We start from the raw sequence: 14,767 nt of genomic DNA, 5'->3' as shown, positions 1-14,767 counted from the left end.
ATGAACCACAGTACTTATGTATCGATTCACTCATTCTTGACACTACTGTAAAAGCTTGATTTTTAAACATGCAACTGACACTGCCATACCAACGTGTAATTATATAACACTCTGTTAGGTCGTTAAGAGAAATTGTAATACCATAAAAAATAGACTGTACAAAAGGATTCAGCTTCATTGGAGCCCGTATCTCTCCATTATTAACCAGTGATAGTGATAGAAAGTGGAAGGCCAACTTATCTCGTCTTTCGTAGACGTCAAACAAGTGTACATCGTTTACCGGCGAGATGGTGAAAGTGAAGATACTTTTTTTCATATTTTTCTTAATGACCTTGAGTATTTTCATATCAAATTACACGCCTTCGTTTTTCGATTGTGATCCAACTTAGTACTGTCTTCCGAATTTAGGCATTGCCTTGAATCTTCTAGAATTAATATGTGTGGACTGAATTAAACACAGAACAGGTTCAGTTTTCCTTTCATCTGAACATCTGAGGATACTGAGGTTAAGCCTTTCTCTAGTTGCTTTGAATAAAGATATATGCCACCTGAAATCAGTACGAGGAGAGGAAACGGTATATTATTGATGGTGCTCTTCGTATTTGAATGAAGAGGTGATCTTTAATGGTGATTATAACTTAGATAGACAATAAACTTTATTTTGATGTAGTATCTTTTAATTTGTTACTGTGAAACGATGTTCTACTAATAATTACAAGAGGTCTTGGGTGACTTTGGTTTAAAATGTTTAGAGTGTTGGTAACTTTCAGAGAGGCTGCCCTACTCTGGATTTATGGTATCTGTCTATCTATCTATTCATAAATCTGTCTATCTATGTACACACATATATATATGTGTGTGTGTGTGTATGCATATATATATATATATATATATATATATATATATATATATATATATATATATATATATATATATATATATATATATATATATATGTATATACATATATATATATATGTATGTATATATTATATATATATAGTGTGTGTATTTATTTTTCAAATAATATAGCATAAAGAACCCATTAAATATTGAATTGATTATACCTTGGGAATGACTTACGCGCAAAAGGAAATATGGTAAGTGCCCCTACCCTGATCCAGATTCAAACCAGTGCCTATTCTGTTTGGAACTATTATAACAGAAACTTAACGCACTCTTGATGCCTTGAGTTCAACCCAAATGGCATAGGTTCGAAAGCCAATCTGGGTGGGAGTACTTGTACAAAATTCCCTTTAGGAGTCGGTTACTCCCAAGTTACAATGAATTCGATCTTAATGTGCTATTGGTAACTCAAAAGTTGAAAGTATAGAAATGTTATGTTTAAAGTTTGTGTGACAAGCTATCGTATATATACAGTATATGTGTGCGTGTGCGTGTGTGTGTGTGTGTGTGTATGTGTGTGTGAAATGAAAAGGACAGAGAGTTGTATGAACCATCAGTGTAAATATTTTCATATAACATGTGTATATATGTATATATATATATATATATATATATATATATATATATATATATATATGTATATAAGTATGTATATATATATATATATATATATATATATGTATATAAGTATGTATATATATATATATATATATATATATATATATATATATATATATATATATATATATATATATATATATATATATATATATATATATATATATATATATATATATATATATATATATATATATATATATATATATATATATATATATATATATATATATATTAAAGGGTTATGCTCTTAAAAGGAAGATTGTTTAAAGAGCAGTTGTTGCAGGACGAAAGAGATTGATTATGTGGTACTATACAAATCAAGAACAAAGCAAGGGATAAAAAGGTATATGATAAACATTTAGGGGTAAATCTTAACAAACACGTGAAGGGGAAAGCTGTTGTTCTTTAGGGCAGAAAGATGCAGAGGGAAAGGTAATGAACAAATACATCATAGATTAAAGGATGCAAATGGAGAGATCCTGCTTGAAGAGAATCCTTGACTGTGAACGGAGAGTTTTGAAGAGTTGTTGAATGGGGAGGATAGAAGAGAGGAGAATAGGAATGACACAGAATTATGAACTGTAGAATACGAGCGGAAATAAGTATTTAGGATGCAAGCATTCCAGTTAAAGGATTGAAGAATGTAAAGGCTTCTGGAATTGATGGGATTGCAAGTGAGATACTGCCCTGCTGGGGTGAAAGTGATTGATTAGTTGACCAGGAAGTGTAAGGTAAATCTGAGAGTTGAAAATGCTCTAAGGAAGTGTGAGGGAATAATTGAGATAATGTATAATGGTAAGTTCGATGATAAAACTGAATGCAAGAACTGTCAGAGAAGTATTCCGTGGAATGCGTGGTGAGATTTTGATGGGGAAAATAAGAAAGATGACAGAAAGAATTTCAGGTGAACAGCACTGTTTGTTTGAATAAGGTAGATATGTGTGAGTCAAATTTATTAAGGGACACATGTGAGAGGTGTGAGAGTAACGCGAAATACTGTGGCACACTTGAACGTGAGGAATTATACCAGAGGTGCTGTATGGATGATGCTTAGGATATATAATGCAGACAGTTATTTAAGGAGAGTGTTTGAAAGAATTCATGATGAAAGTGAAACATTTGCTGCATATTAGAATATGAAACTGATCGAGTTGCTAGTTTAGTGCAAAAGTCAGTCTGAGATAAGACTGTATCGTTTCCCCAGCTATTTGATATGTTTGTGGATGAAGTGATGTGAAAAATCACAGAAAGGTAAGATGGTGTAGGTGCACAGGTGTGGGATATGGAAAGTGGTCACGAATGGAACGTAGGATGCTGATGTTTGTAGATGATACACTGTTATAGTTAGAGTTTCAGAGAAGCTGCAGAGATACTGAAAGTTTTTAACTTGTAAATAGGCTAGTGTAGATACAGGATGACTGTAAGAACAGTGCACATGATGAACTAAGATCAGTGTTGTATAGTGGTAACCTTGGTTAGAATAGGCTAGTGTAGATACAGGATGACTGTAAGAACAGTGCACATGATGAACTAAGATCAGTGTTGTATAGTGTTAACCTTGGTTAGAATATTTATGAAAAGACAAAGATCTCAAGCAGAAGAAAATGGCATTGCAAGCTGTTGGGACTCTGTGGAACTAGAGGATCTAATCTTGGGACCAGTTGGTGTGGGAGAGCATCCCAAACTCTGTAGGTTAATCAAATTTCTTTGTTGATTTCAGTTTGCTGGTTTTTTTACCCCTTTTACTCTGCGAGCCATGATATTTCATTGAAGTTTTATTACTAAATTAGTGTAGCCTGAGACAGCTGTTAGTACTGAATAATAAATGGAAAAACTTAGCAGTAATATTCATCTTTTCCTCCAAATATTTAATATTGGAAATCAGTGAAACATTTTCGTAACTGGTGGGTTTCAAACTGATGCAACCTGCAATACTGAGATTACCACATAGTCTGCTGTGCTACGAAGAATATTTATTTGGTGAAAATAGCCAGAAGATTCTGCAGTTATACACACACACACACACATATATATGTATGTATATATATATATATATATATATATATATATATATATATATATATATATATATATATATATATATGTATATATATATATGATTATAATCACACTTAATAATTTATATGTGTAAATCCGTTCAGCAGCCGCCTTTATGTTCGTTTGTACTGTCCCCGTGACATATATATTGTAAATTTGTAGCACTGTGTATCAGTCATCTAAAAGAGTCTCAGATATGAAGACATCAGGTCAGGATTTAAACCCAGGGTTTCATTTTCCCTGTGATAAAGTTGCATATTATATATATATATATATATATATATATATATATATATATATATATATATGTATATATGTATATATATATATATATATATTATATATATATATGTGTGTGTATATATATATGTATATGTATATATACATATATAGTTCCTCATTAGACGGGTTGGTATCGTTCTTGGCTAGCACTCTGCTGGTTCTGCGTTCGATTCTCCGACCGGCCAGTGAAGAATTAGAGAAATTTATTTCTGGTGATAGAAATGCATTTCTCGTTATAACGTGGTTCGGATTCCACAATAAGCTGTAGGTCCCGTTGCTAGGTAACCAATTGGTTCTTAGCCACGTAAAATAAATCTAATCCTTCGGGCCAGCCCTAGAGAGCTGTCAATCAGCTCAGTGGTCTGGTTAAACTAAGGTATACTTAACATATATATATATATATATATATATATATATATATATATATATATATATATATATATATATATATATATATATATATATATATATATTGCCGTTCTTAGGTCTTAGGTCTTCATGATATATACAGTAGCGAATTTCAATGCTAATTGCATATGACGAGCTTGAAGACATATGTATGGCATCACACTCCTTTCCACATGTGGTATTTTATACATAGAAACATTCGTTGTTTCGCAAATGAGGAGGAATTCAGAGTAATTTCCGAATGATTGAAGGGAAATTTAATCGTAGGAACTGACTCAATTTTCCGTCATTCTGAGGACGCAAAATCCATGACACACTGACATGGATAACCGTATGACGATTCCTAAATACGACGAACAGACTGAAAAGGCGTGAATGAAAGGGTTTTAATCCATTCCTGTAATCGCTGGCAGCAGATGATGTAGTGTATCACTGGCTGATGCCACTGAGGACAGGATATTCATGATGATGAAGGTCCACATGCGGTCACCAACATACCTACATATCCGCGGATCTTCCAGAGTCAAGAATCGCTCCCCTTTGTTTACAGAATGCTCTTCACATGCAGTTGGACTTTGCATAAAACAGTCGTTCCTTTGGAAGCTATGCAATTACACGGCTTATGTGAAGTCTCTCGATGGATCTGTTTCTTATAGCGAGATTGCTATTTATTTCTTATAAACTTACAAATAGTGAAGTGAAAGGTTAGTGATTCATATACTGTATATACTGTATCTACATACATGCAGACGTGTCGTACAATTGGAACTTCAGGAGTTCAAGCGAAGATGCAGTGCATTACTATACTCTAGTACACTTCTCCTTGTATTTTGATAATTTACGTACATTTTTATTTATTTAGTCATTTATTAACTTCTTAATTTATCTGTTGTATAATAACTGACCTTCTCTTTCTTTATTTCCTATTACCTTTTATTACTTCTTTCGAATGAACACCATATTCTTTGGAGGCTTGAATTTCAAGTCCATGGCCTATATGGGCTTGTTCTATATGAATAGGGAACAAGCCCATATAGGCCATGGACTTGAAATTCAAGCCTCAAAGAATATGGTGTTCATTCGAAAGAAGTAATAAAAGGTAATTGAAATACAGAAAGAGAAGATCAGTTATTATACAACAGATAAATTAAGAAGTTAATAAATGACTAAATAAATAAAATGCACGTAAATTATCAAAATACAAGGAGAAGTGTACTAGAGTAGTAATGCACTGCATCTTCGCTTGAACTCCTGAAGTTCCAATTGTACGACACGTCTGCATGTATGTAGATATATATGTGAATCACTAACCTTTCACTTCACTATTTGTAAGTTTATATGAAATAAATAGCAATCCCGCTAAGAGAAACAGATCCATCGAGAGACTTCACATAAGCCGTGTAATTGCATAGCTTCCAAAGGAACGGCTGTTTTATGCAAAGTCCAACTGCATTTGAAGAGTATTTTGTAAACAAAGGGAGCAATTCTTGACTCTGGAAGATCCAAGGATATGTAGGTATGTTGGTGACCGCATGTGACCTTCATCATCATGAATATCCTGTCCTCAGTGGCATCAGCCAGTGATATTACATCATCTGCTGCCAGCGATTACAGGAATGGATTAAAACCCTTTCATTCACGCCTTTTCAGTCTGTTCGTCGTATTTAGGGATCGTCGTTCGGTTATCCATGTCAGTGTGTCATGGATTTTGCCACCTCAGAATGACGGAAAGTTGAGTCAGTTCCTACGATTAAATTCCCCTTTAATCATTCGGAAATCATTCTGAATTCCTCTTCATTTGGGAAACATCGAATATTTCTATGAATAAAATACCACATGTGGAAAGAGAGTATGGATGCGATACATATGTCTTCAAGCTCGTCATATGCAAGTTTGTAAAAATTATTAAAATTCACTATTCTATTCATGATGAAGACCTGAGACAAAGGTAACTAAGAATGGCAATATAGCAGCTTACACGAACTGTCATTGGCGCATAATTCTGTCCTGAGTTTTAAATCTAAAATTAAACCTCATGTAAATCTATAGGCATTTTTGAAATGGGCCAAGATATTAACATTAATGTTAAAAAATTATCGTTTGGTTACTTGACATTTATAATCTTTTGCACAAGTCAAGCACTAAGTTGCCAAGTGTACTTTGTTTCCTTGTTATTACGCCCAGACTGCTGCACTTTCGTCCATTTGGTCATGTTATTATTTAAGATTTCGGTAAATCTACCAACAGAGTTAATAGCGAGGCCTCCTGAGTTTTGAAGAAGAATGAAAACGCGTTTTGTAAGCCCAGCCCAGTATTGTTAATCAGTCTTTATGTCCAACACCTCTTATTGGCATTATTTTTCTCATTCTTTGATGTAATGATAAATTACCAATTTCCTTCTCACTTAGCCGTAAATCTAGGTCTGTTTCAGTTACGCTAAGAAATCGATTTTATATAACCTGTGTATATTCTCACCTTATCACTTGTTCTTACTAGATATTTGTTGATTAGGAAAATATGAAAATGGAGTTATAATACATGATTTACATACCTTTGGCTTTGTATCTGTTGGTTGTACAGTAGTTTGTACTTTGTAACACTGTCTTGGCGTTATTATTATTATTATTATTATTATTATTATTATTATTATTATTATTATTATTATTATTTGTACCTTCGAAGTTGGAAAAAGGTTAGATTTTCGATATGTCATTGTGTTTGGAGAATGCTTCGTGAACAGTAAAACAGACTGCAGAAACTTGGCAAACGTATTTGTTAGGTAGCCTTCTTGAAATGATAACTTTGGGAAGAAACCAGCTCAGAGTTGACAGTTTGTGTCCATAGAAACCACCTCCACTCAGTTCACAGTTTTTGGATAAAAATATACTACTTTTAATTGTGTGACCTTTACGGAAATGGCTCTTTACCGAATGATCTTCATAATCCCCATTTCACTTCGTGCACTGAAAGCTATTTTTAAAAGCATACTCGTAATATTAAGTTTTTATATTATTTGTATGAGTTTTTACGTATATTTAAAAGGAATGGAGATTAATTTATTTGCACTTAAAATTGCAGATGCTATTTTAAATAGATTCCATAATTTATGGACATGAAAAACTAAAAATCAGTTTCATTCCTTTCCAGGACTTTTATGCTCCGGGAACATACATTATACGACAAGGCACCAGTGGAGATTCCTTTTATATCCTACGTTCCGGCAAAGTTAGAGTCACCCAAAGAGTCCCAGGTAAGTAGACAAGAGTCCTGACTGGAACCAAGGTCATAGATAGGGTTGCCCAACAAGTGCTTGGTAAATAGGCAAAATCTCTGACTGGTACTAAGGTCAAAGTTAGGATGACCCAGAGTCCCTTGTAGGTAGGTAGGCAAGAATTTTGTGTCTGAAATGAAGTTCAAACTAATAGCCACAAAAGAGTCTCTGGTTAATAGGCCAGAACTTTGGAATTAGGGTCAAAACCTGGGTAAATAAGATATATGTGTCTGTAATTGAATTCAACAGTATGGTTACGTAACTAAAGAGTCTCTGGTAATTGGAACTAAAATCAAACTTAGGATCACCCAAAGGTTACATGGTAAGCACGAATTCTACCTCTGGAACTAAGTTCAAAGTTATGGTCATGTAAAGAGTCCCTGGGAAACAGGCAAAAATTCTGACTCTGGAACTGACGTCGAAATTAGATTCATCCAGAGTCCCCTGTAAATAGGCAAGAAGCCCGACCCTGGAACTACGGTCAAAGTTAGGGTCATGTAAATAGTCCCTGGTAAACAGGCAAAAATTCTGACACTGAAGCTAAGGTTAAAGTTAAGGTCACCCAAAGAGGCCCTGGGACTTTAGAGCTAATGTTAAAACTATTCTCATCCAAAGAGTCCGTGGTAAACAGGCAAGAATTCTGACTCTGGAACTAAGGTCAGAATTAGGATCGCCCAAAGAATCCATGACAAGGCAAGATTTCTATCTTTGGAACTGAACTCTAAATGGGGATCACCCAAAGAGTCGTAGTAGTTAAGCAAGAACTTGGCTCCTAAAGTAGTGAAAATTATGGTCACCTGAAGAGTCCCTGATAAGTTAACTAGAGCTCTTATTTTAAAACTAGGGTCATCCAAAAAGACCCTGGTAGGCTAGAACACTAGCACTAGAACTAAGTTGAATATAAGGATCACCCACAGAGGCCCTGGTAAATAAACACAAGCTTTGTTCTGGAACTAAGGTCTTTCATTTGTAGTAAAGAACATTTTGTGATGTATGACTGTTGGATTGTTATTAAATGATTAATTTTTTATTCATAAACTCATTTCCTGGAATTAGATTTCTCGTTTGAAACATGAAAAGTTAAAAGATCAAGATTTCCCTAGGCGCAACTTGATATGGGAAGCAATCTTTTGGAATTACTTTAAGGTTTCTTACTGACGTTTGTGAGAAGGAATGACTTTCTTATCTTGTAGTCACGTGTCGAACCCATAGTTGGCCATGGGGAAGAGTTGTCAGAATTTTCCATATCAGTGATTACATCGCGTTATTAATGAGCCATTAAGTATTGTAAATATAACCACTCCATTTTTTAGTTAAAATCTCGAGCAGCCGAGCAGTAAAAAAATTATGATGAAAGTGGACTGCAGTGGTGATGCTTATTGAAATTATCTTCACACCATATTATCATTACCGGTTCCTTATTCGTTAGTCGTGGAAACCTTACTTTCATAATCCTTAGATAGTTTCATGTTTACAATTAGTATTTAAAGATTTCCAAAATTTATGAGGATAAATTAGTTCCCAAGTGAAGTAAATGCAGAAAAAGGTTTATAAGTAGATGTATCTTAAGTATAATAAAAGTCATGTAATAGAATGATCTCTCATGTGGATGTGAAGAGGAGACTCATAAAAATTGAATAGAAAATAAGTACTACTTCTTTTCATTTATGGATGTGACATATTTGGTAATGAAGAGTCCTCTCTTTGATTTCCGTACGAGAAAACCATCTTTTATTTAATTGACCCAGAAGAATGTCAAAATTTGACTCATTATTGAATGCTAGCTAAACTGGGCACGGCCCCTTCCTGAGTACCACCTTGGGTGAGCAACTGAAGTGAAGAGAAACGGGTACTTTCAAAGAAGAGCTAATTTGAATAATGATTGTAATTTGTTCTGGTCAGTCTAGAAATACAAGTCATAGTAATGCTGTGGGTAACTTGCAGGTAACGGAGAAGAGGAGGAGATCCGGGTCTTAGATAAGGGAAGCTACTTCGGCGAACAAGCCCTCCTGAAGGAAGAATGCCGCACTGCCAACGTCATCGCCATGGCACCTGGAGTAGAGTGCCTTACCTTGGACAGAGAGTAAGTACATCGATGTCATTTTCTATAATATTTCACGTGTAATAGTCATATATCAGTTTTACGTCGCGTTATTGAGGTATTATCTTCCATCATTACACACAAAATTAATGCGCTTTGAAAATGCAGGCCATCTTAGGTAGCATTATATATATGGAAATTGTCACATGGGAACATGTTTAATATATACAGAGCATGTATATATATATATATATATATATATATATATATATATATATATATATATATATATATATACATATATACATACTTACATACTTACACACTCTCCCTCCCGTTACTTAGTTGATAAAGTTACACATTCGAAAACCCTGGAATATATCTTAAGAGTCTTAAGACACAGTCTGGAACTTGTAAGAAAATGCCTTTTCGTTATCATTGCTTGCGATAGGAAAATTTGCTTCATGCCATATATATTTTTATTCACTTCATGCCCTATATATTTTGTTTATTCACACATCTCTTACTGCGCAGCCTTAACGTATCATTCGGAGTGTTCCTCGCGGGGATTCAGCACAGCTCTTGGTGTCTTGATTGAGTGTAACCGTATTAGAAGTACCGGCAAACGCATTCATACTCTGTATCCCATCACACGAACCTCTGCACTATGCTTGATTCTCTCTCTCTCTCTCTCTCTCTCTCTCTCTCTCTCTCTCTCTCTCTCTCTCTCTCTCTCCTTTTGCAGCCAAAAGCATCACATCCTAATCAAATTGCTCATACCAATTAGCATCACATATTATGTTGCTATGAATAATCAAACTGTAATTCTCCAGATCCTTTTGATATATACAGTATACAGTATATATATATATGTGTGTATATATATACACAATTCACCAATTAAAATATGAGAGTTATGCTGGCCGTTGTGTTGCTTTTTTTTTTAGTATGAAGCCTTGGGAAGAATAGTAAGTGTCACATGACAAGATACCAAACGAAAAATAATGGACTTTTCATATGTAGATTAAATAACGATGGAGATGGCTTGGACATATCGTTCACACCACCCTAGGAAGAATAATATGTGATGATGTCAGCTGGGCTCCTAAGGGCTACGAAATAGTTTAAAAATAAAGATTACCTTTTTGTCAAATATAGTACTGACTGCTGCTTAAAGTCACTGTGCTTAATAAGCTGTACTCGTAAATTTCATGCATCCATCCAAGACCGACCTGAATGAGACTTATGAGACAGGAGGCTTGAAATGAGTGGCATTTTGTGGAAATGAAAGCACGGAAAAGACTTGGGCAATGGAATTTTACAGGACCCCTTTGTGCACACAGCTTTGGAGATATATATATATATATATATATATATATATATATATATATATATATATATATATATATATATATATATATATATATATATATATATATATATATATACATACATATACATACATATACATACATATACATACATACATATAAATACACACACATATACATACATACATATATATATATATATATATATATATATATATATATATATATATATATATATATGATCCCATGGTCCCAAGTTTGATCCTGAACAGGAGTAGTAATTTAAGTCGGTTTCGTGAAAAATACGTTGCGCTTCTGTTGAATTAAGCAGGTAATTTGGTATCTTTGAGTTAATCAGCGATAATGAATCACAGGCAGTGTTTACATACACATTTACATTATATATATATATATATATATATATATATATATATATATATATATATATATATATATATATATATATATAATATATTATGCAGTAAAACCAGGACGTATTATAATTTTTACAAGGAAAAATAATTCAAGCGAACATGGTAGGAAAACAAATAAAGAAATGAGGGATGATACCGGTTTGTAGGTACAGTGTGCGGAACTGAATGAGTACGGTGTCGGATGGTAGTGTGAGTAACACAATAATAGGAAGAGACACTAAAATGATTTCATTTTTTCGAATCTGTTTAATTCCATTCATTTGTCCCATTCCAAGATGTTGACGACATAAAGGATAATAAATATAAAAATAAAAAGCACTGGGGAGGGAAAGTTGGAGATACCCTGTAAAGTAGATAAGGGCAAATGTGAGATAATAACTGTGTCAGAGAAAGTGTTCTAATAGTACTAAAAATTTGATAGCAACAAATAGAAATTTCATGTTTGTAAAATAGATGGTTTTATGTTGTATAAGCAATATCGCGAATGAATATGAGAAATAATCAGTGAAATTGCCCTCATATTGTCAAGAATATTAAAGTACATTAAGAAAAACTTATTTTCTGTTATGAAGCCTTAATAAAAATTTGCGTTTGTTTTAAACATATTTATGTTCTAAGTATTGAGTCTCTCCCTATTTATAGGTCTTTCATTCAACTTATCGGCGACCTTTCGGAGCTTCGTGAAATAGACTATGGTGATGAATCACGAGGCGTATCTAGACCTACTACTACACCTCACAATGTTGATGCAGTGGCTGGTAAGCATAAATATATATTACCTTTTTTCCGTTAAATTTTTCTTCCTTGGGTAGGTAACATATGTTAGACTTTTCAGTAATGGTATTGAACGTTTTATATAGTGCTTTTTCTCTCTAAGGACATATGCCTTTCATGGGCACCATCTACATCTTATTGTTTAATGAGAAGGAAATGCATGAATGAAAAATAAAATAAAAAATGTCATTTCAACAGTTAATCGTCCCTCGGAAAGAATAAAAAAATATTAGAATTTCGAACCTCACAATATATGCAGTATATTACAAATTGAATATCATGAACACTTTTTTTATACTAGAATAATTCATTTCTGAAACTTTATTTTCAGAATATGCATACATTCGACTTGATGACCTGGATGTTATAGCAACACTAGGAGTCGGAGGCTTCGGACGAGTGGAGTTGGTGCAGTATGCTCATGATAAGACTATGACTTTTGCCTTGAAGTGCCTTAAAAAACAGCACATTGTTGAAACGCAGCAACAGGAACATATCTATTCAGAGAAGCGAATTATGATGTCTGTCCGCAATCCCTTTGTTGCTAGGTAAGCCGGTTATTCTTTGTTTGGAATTAACAGTTCTAGAATATTTACCTCTGTGCAAGCTATAACATGGAAAGTTATTTGTTTAGGGTTAATGTGTCATTAACATATGCAAATTTGCTCTATGATAACTTCAGGTATCTTCTCTATTTTTTCCAGGTTGTATAAAACATTCAGAGATAACAAGTATGTATATATGATGATGGAAGCTTGTCTTGGAGGAGAAGTCTGGACTATTCTCAGGGACAGAGGTTGGTTTGATGACCACACAGCCAGATTTTACACAGCTTGTGTTGTAGAGGCACTAGAGTATCTCCATAACAAGAATATCATCTATAGAGATCTTAAGCCTGAAAATCTTTTGTTGGATTCCACGGGTTATGCAAAACTGGTAAGTTCTACATGTTTGTTGTTTCTGTAATGATTTGCTCTCAGAAGAAGAGAAGGGTCCTCTAGCTCATTTGCCTTTTATTAAGATTATTATATAAAAAGAAAATTTCAGAGCAAGTTGCTCAAGGAGAATGTATTTATTATTCCTGAAGTAAGTGAAATGCACAGTTAAGCTGAAACCCATGTACTGCGTTTTGCAAGGCTGAAGCCACTTAACTTGCTTCAGTATTTCAAGCACCCAACTCCTGTACACTGCTTTACTGTGTTTTGCTTGACCAGACAATCTTGGTAAAAGGAACATTGCTACACTGTTTTACCGGTTACCCATAACATATGGAGGTTAAACCATCTTAAAATTATTGAACTATCTATTTTTGCACATTCTGCATTTCTTGTTCTGAAAAAAGGGCCCTTGACAAAGTTTTATCATCATAGTAGAATACTTAACTGCTTAGCTCTCAACTACTTCACTGGGAGAGGTAAACAATGTAGTGATGATTATATAAAGTTCTCCCTTTACCATTATCCAGTGAGATTCTACCATGTTAGTTGACATCTGTGCCCCCCTTGTCGTGGCTGTGACAACAGGTCAGAAAGTGAAGGAGTTTAGTCAAGGAACGCTAAGACAACAGTCCACAGTCTCTTTACAGTTACAGGGATAGAAAGCCTCAAAGATCTTTAAAAAATACTAATAAATGATAAATCATGAGTTTTATAGAGCTGTTTATTTAATCTGTTCCTGAACTGGCTGGCAGTGGTGACAGTCTGTTCCAAAATGAGGTTATCTTTTATGTGAGGGAGGCCCCACAGTGTCTGGTATTGAACCTTTTCCATTCAAGTACCATCCATTGAATCTAGCTTGGTTTCTACTTAAAGTAATTTGTTTCCTGTAGGCTTTGTAATTCACAGCCTTTGGTACCTGAAGTGTTTTAGTCAGTGAACTCTTATTCAGTGCTCTTTTAGAGAGTAAAAAATGAGGTGTTAAAGCCTCCTGTGATGCCCAGGGTGTCTGATTGATGGTATTAGTTTGATTGCTGGTATTTGTAATGCTTTCTGTGGTCTTCCACTTAGGTAACAACAGCATACTTTAATTGGGGTCTTACTAGGGCAGTTTATAAGATTAGCATTGTTTCCTGTTTTATAATACTGTAGTATATTTATACGTATTTAAATACCATAATATTTTCTGGCCATTTTATGACAACCCTGCCTCCTTGCCAAGTAGGTCTTACTTGGCATTCGTGTTTTTGGATCAATAAAGAGCAATCTAGAGTTTTGGCCATAACTAACTTGGTAACAAGACTCCTGCTCAGGGGAACAGAAGTGTCTACATGCATAGACTTTTTAAGATTCATAATTGGGTTTAGTCTTGTCAGATATTCCATGAGTGTACTGTACTAATATGTATGGTTGCATGGATACCAAGGTACTCTAATCAGACAGAATGGGAGTGCTGCGCTAATATGTGTGTGTGAGGTTTTGAAGTGATCTGAGATTACTAGAGACCCTACCCTACAGCTGTACAAATTTGGATCTAATAATTTCCTCTCCAGATCTTGTTAGTAAATGAGTCAGAAATAATTTTGTAAGTGTTTTAATGGTAACTCAGATATAAACAAAGATATAAACAAGAAGACAAGAGTTTGATTGTGTTATTTAAAAAATATTAAGTGTCATCTGAAATGAAATTGATTAAATTAAATTGT

At 34.1% G+C, this 14,767-nt stretch overlaps 1 protein-coding gene across 1 annotated transcript in view; it reads left to right on the top strand.

Moving 5' to 3' along the window:
• Positions 1-14,767, top strand: part of LOC136834696 (cGMP-dependent protein kinase, isozyme 1-like) — a 495,388-nt gene that overhangs the window by 472,131 nt on the left and 8,490 nt on the right. Inside the window, exons 7-11 of the mRNA XM_067097281.1 lie at positions 7,423-7,525; positions 9,491-9,629; positions 11,995-12,110; positions 12,458-12,674; positions 12,831-13,062. Of these exons, the coding sequence (XP_066953382.1) occupies positions 7,423-7,525; positions 9,491-9,629; positions 11,995-12,110; positions 12,458-12,674; positions 12,831-13,062 (807 nt within the window). The remainder of the gene's footprint in view (positions 1-7,422; positions 7,526-9,490; positions 9,630-11,994; positions 12,111-12,457; positions 12,675-12,830; positions 13,063-14,767) is intronic.

The sequence above is a fragment of the Macrobrachium rosenbergii genome, chromosome 4 (genome assembly GCF_040412425.1).
Source record: "Macrobrachium rosenbergii isolate ZJJX-2024 chromosome 4, ASM4041242v1, whole genome shotgun sequence".
In the NCBI taxonomy this organism is placed as follows: Eukaryota; Metazoa; Arthropoda; class Malacostraca; order Decapoda; family Palaemonidae; genus Macrobrachium; species Macrobrachium rosenbergii.
This window is presented reverse-complemented; position numbering and strand designations above follow the sequence as displayed.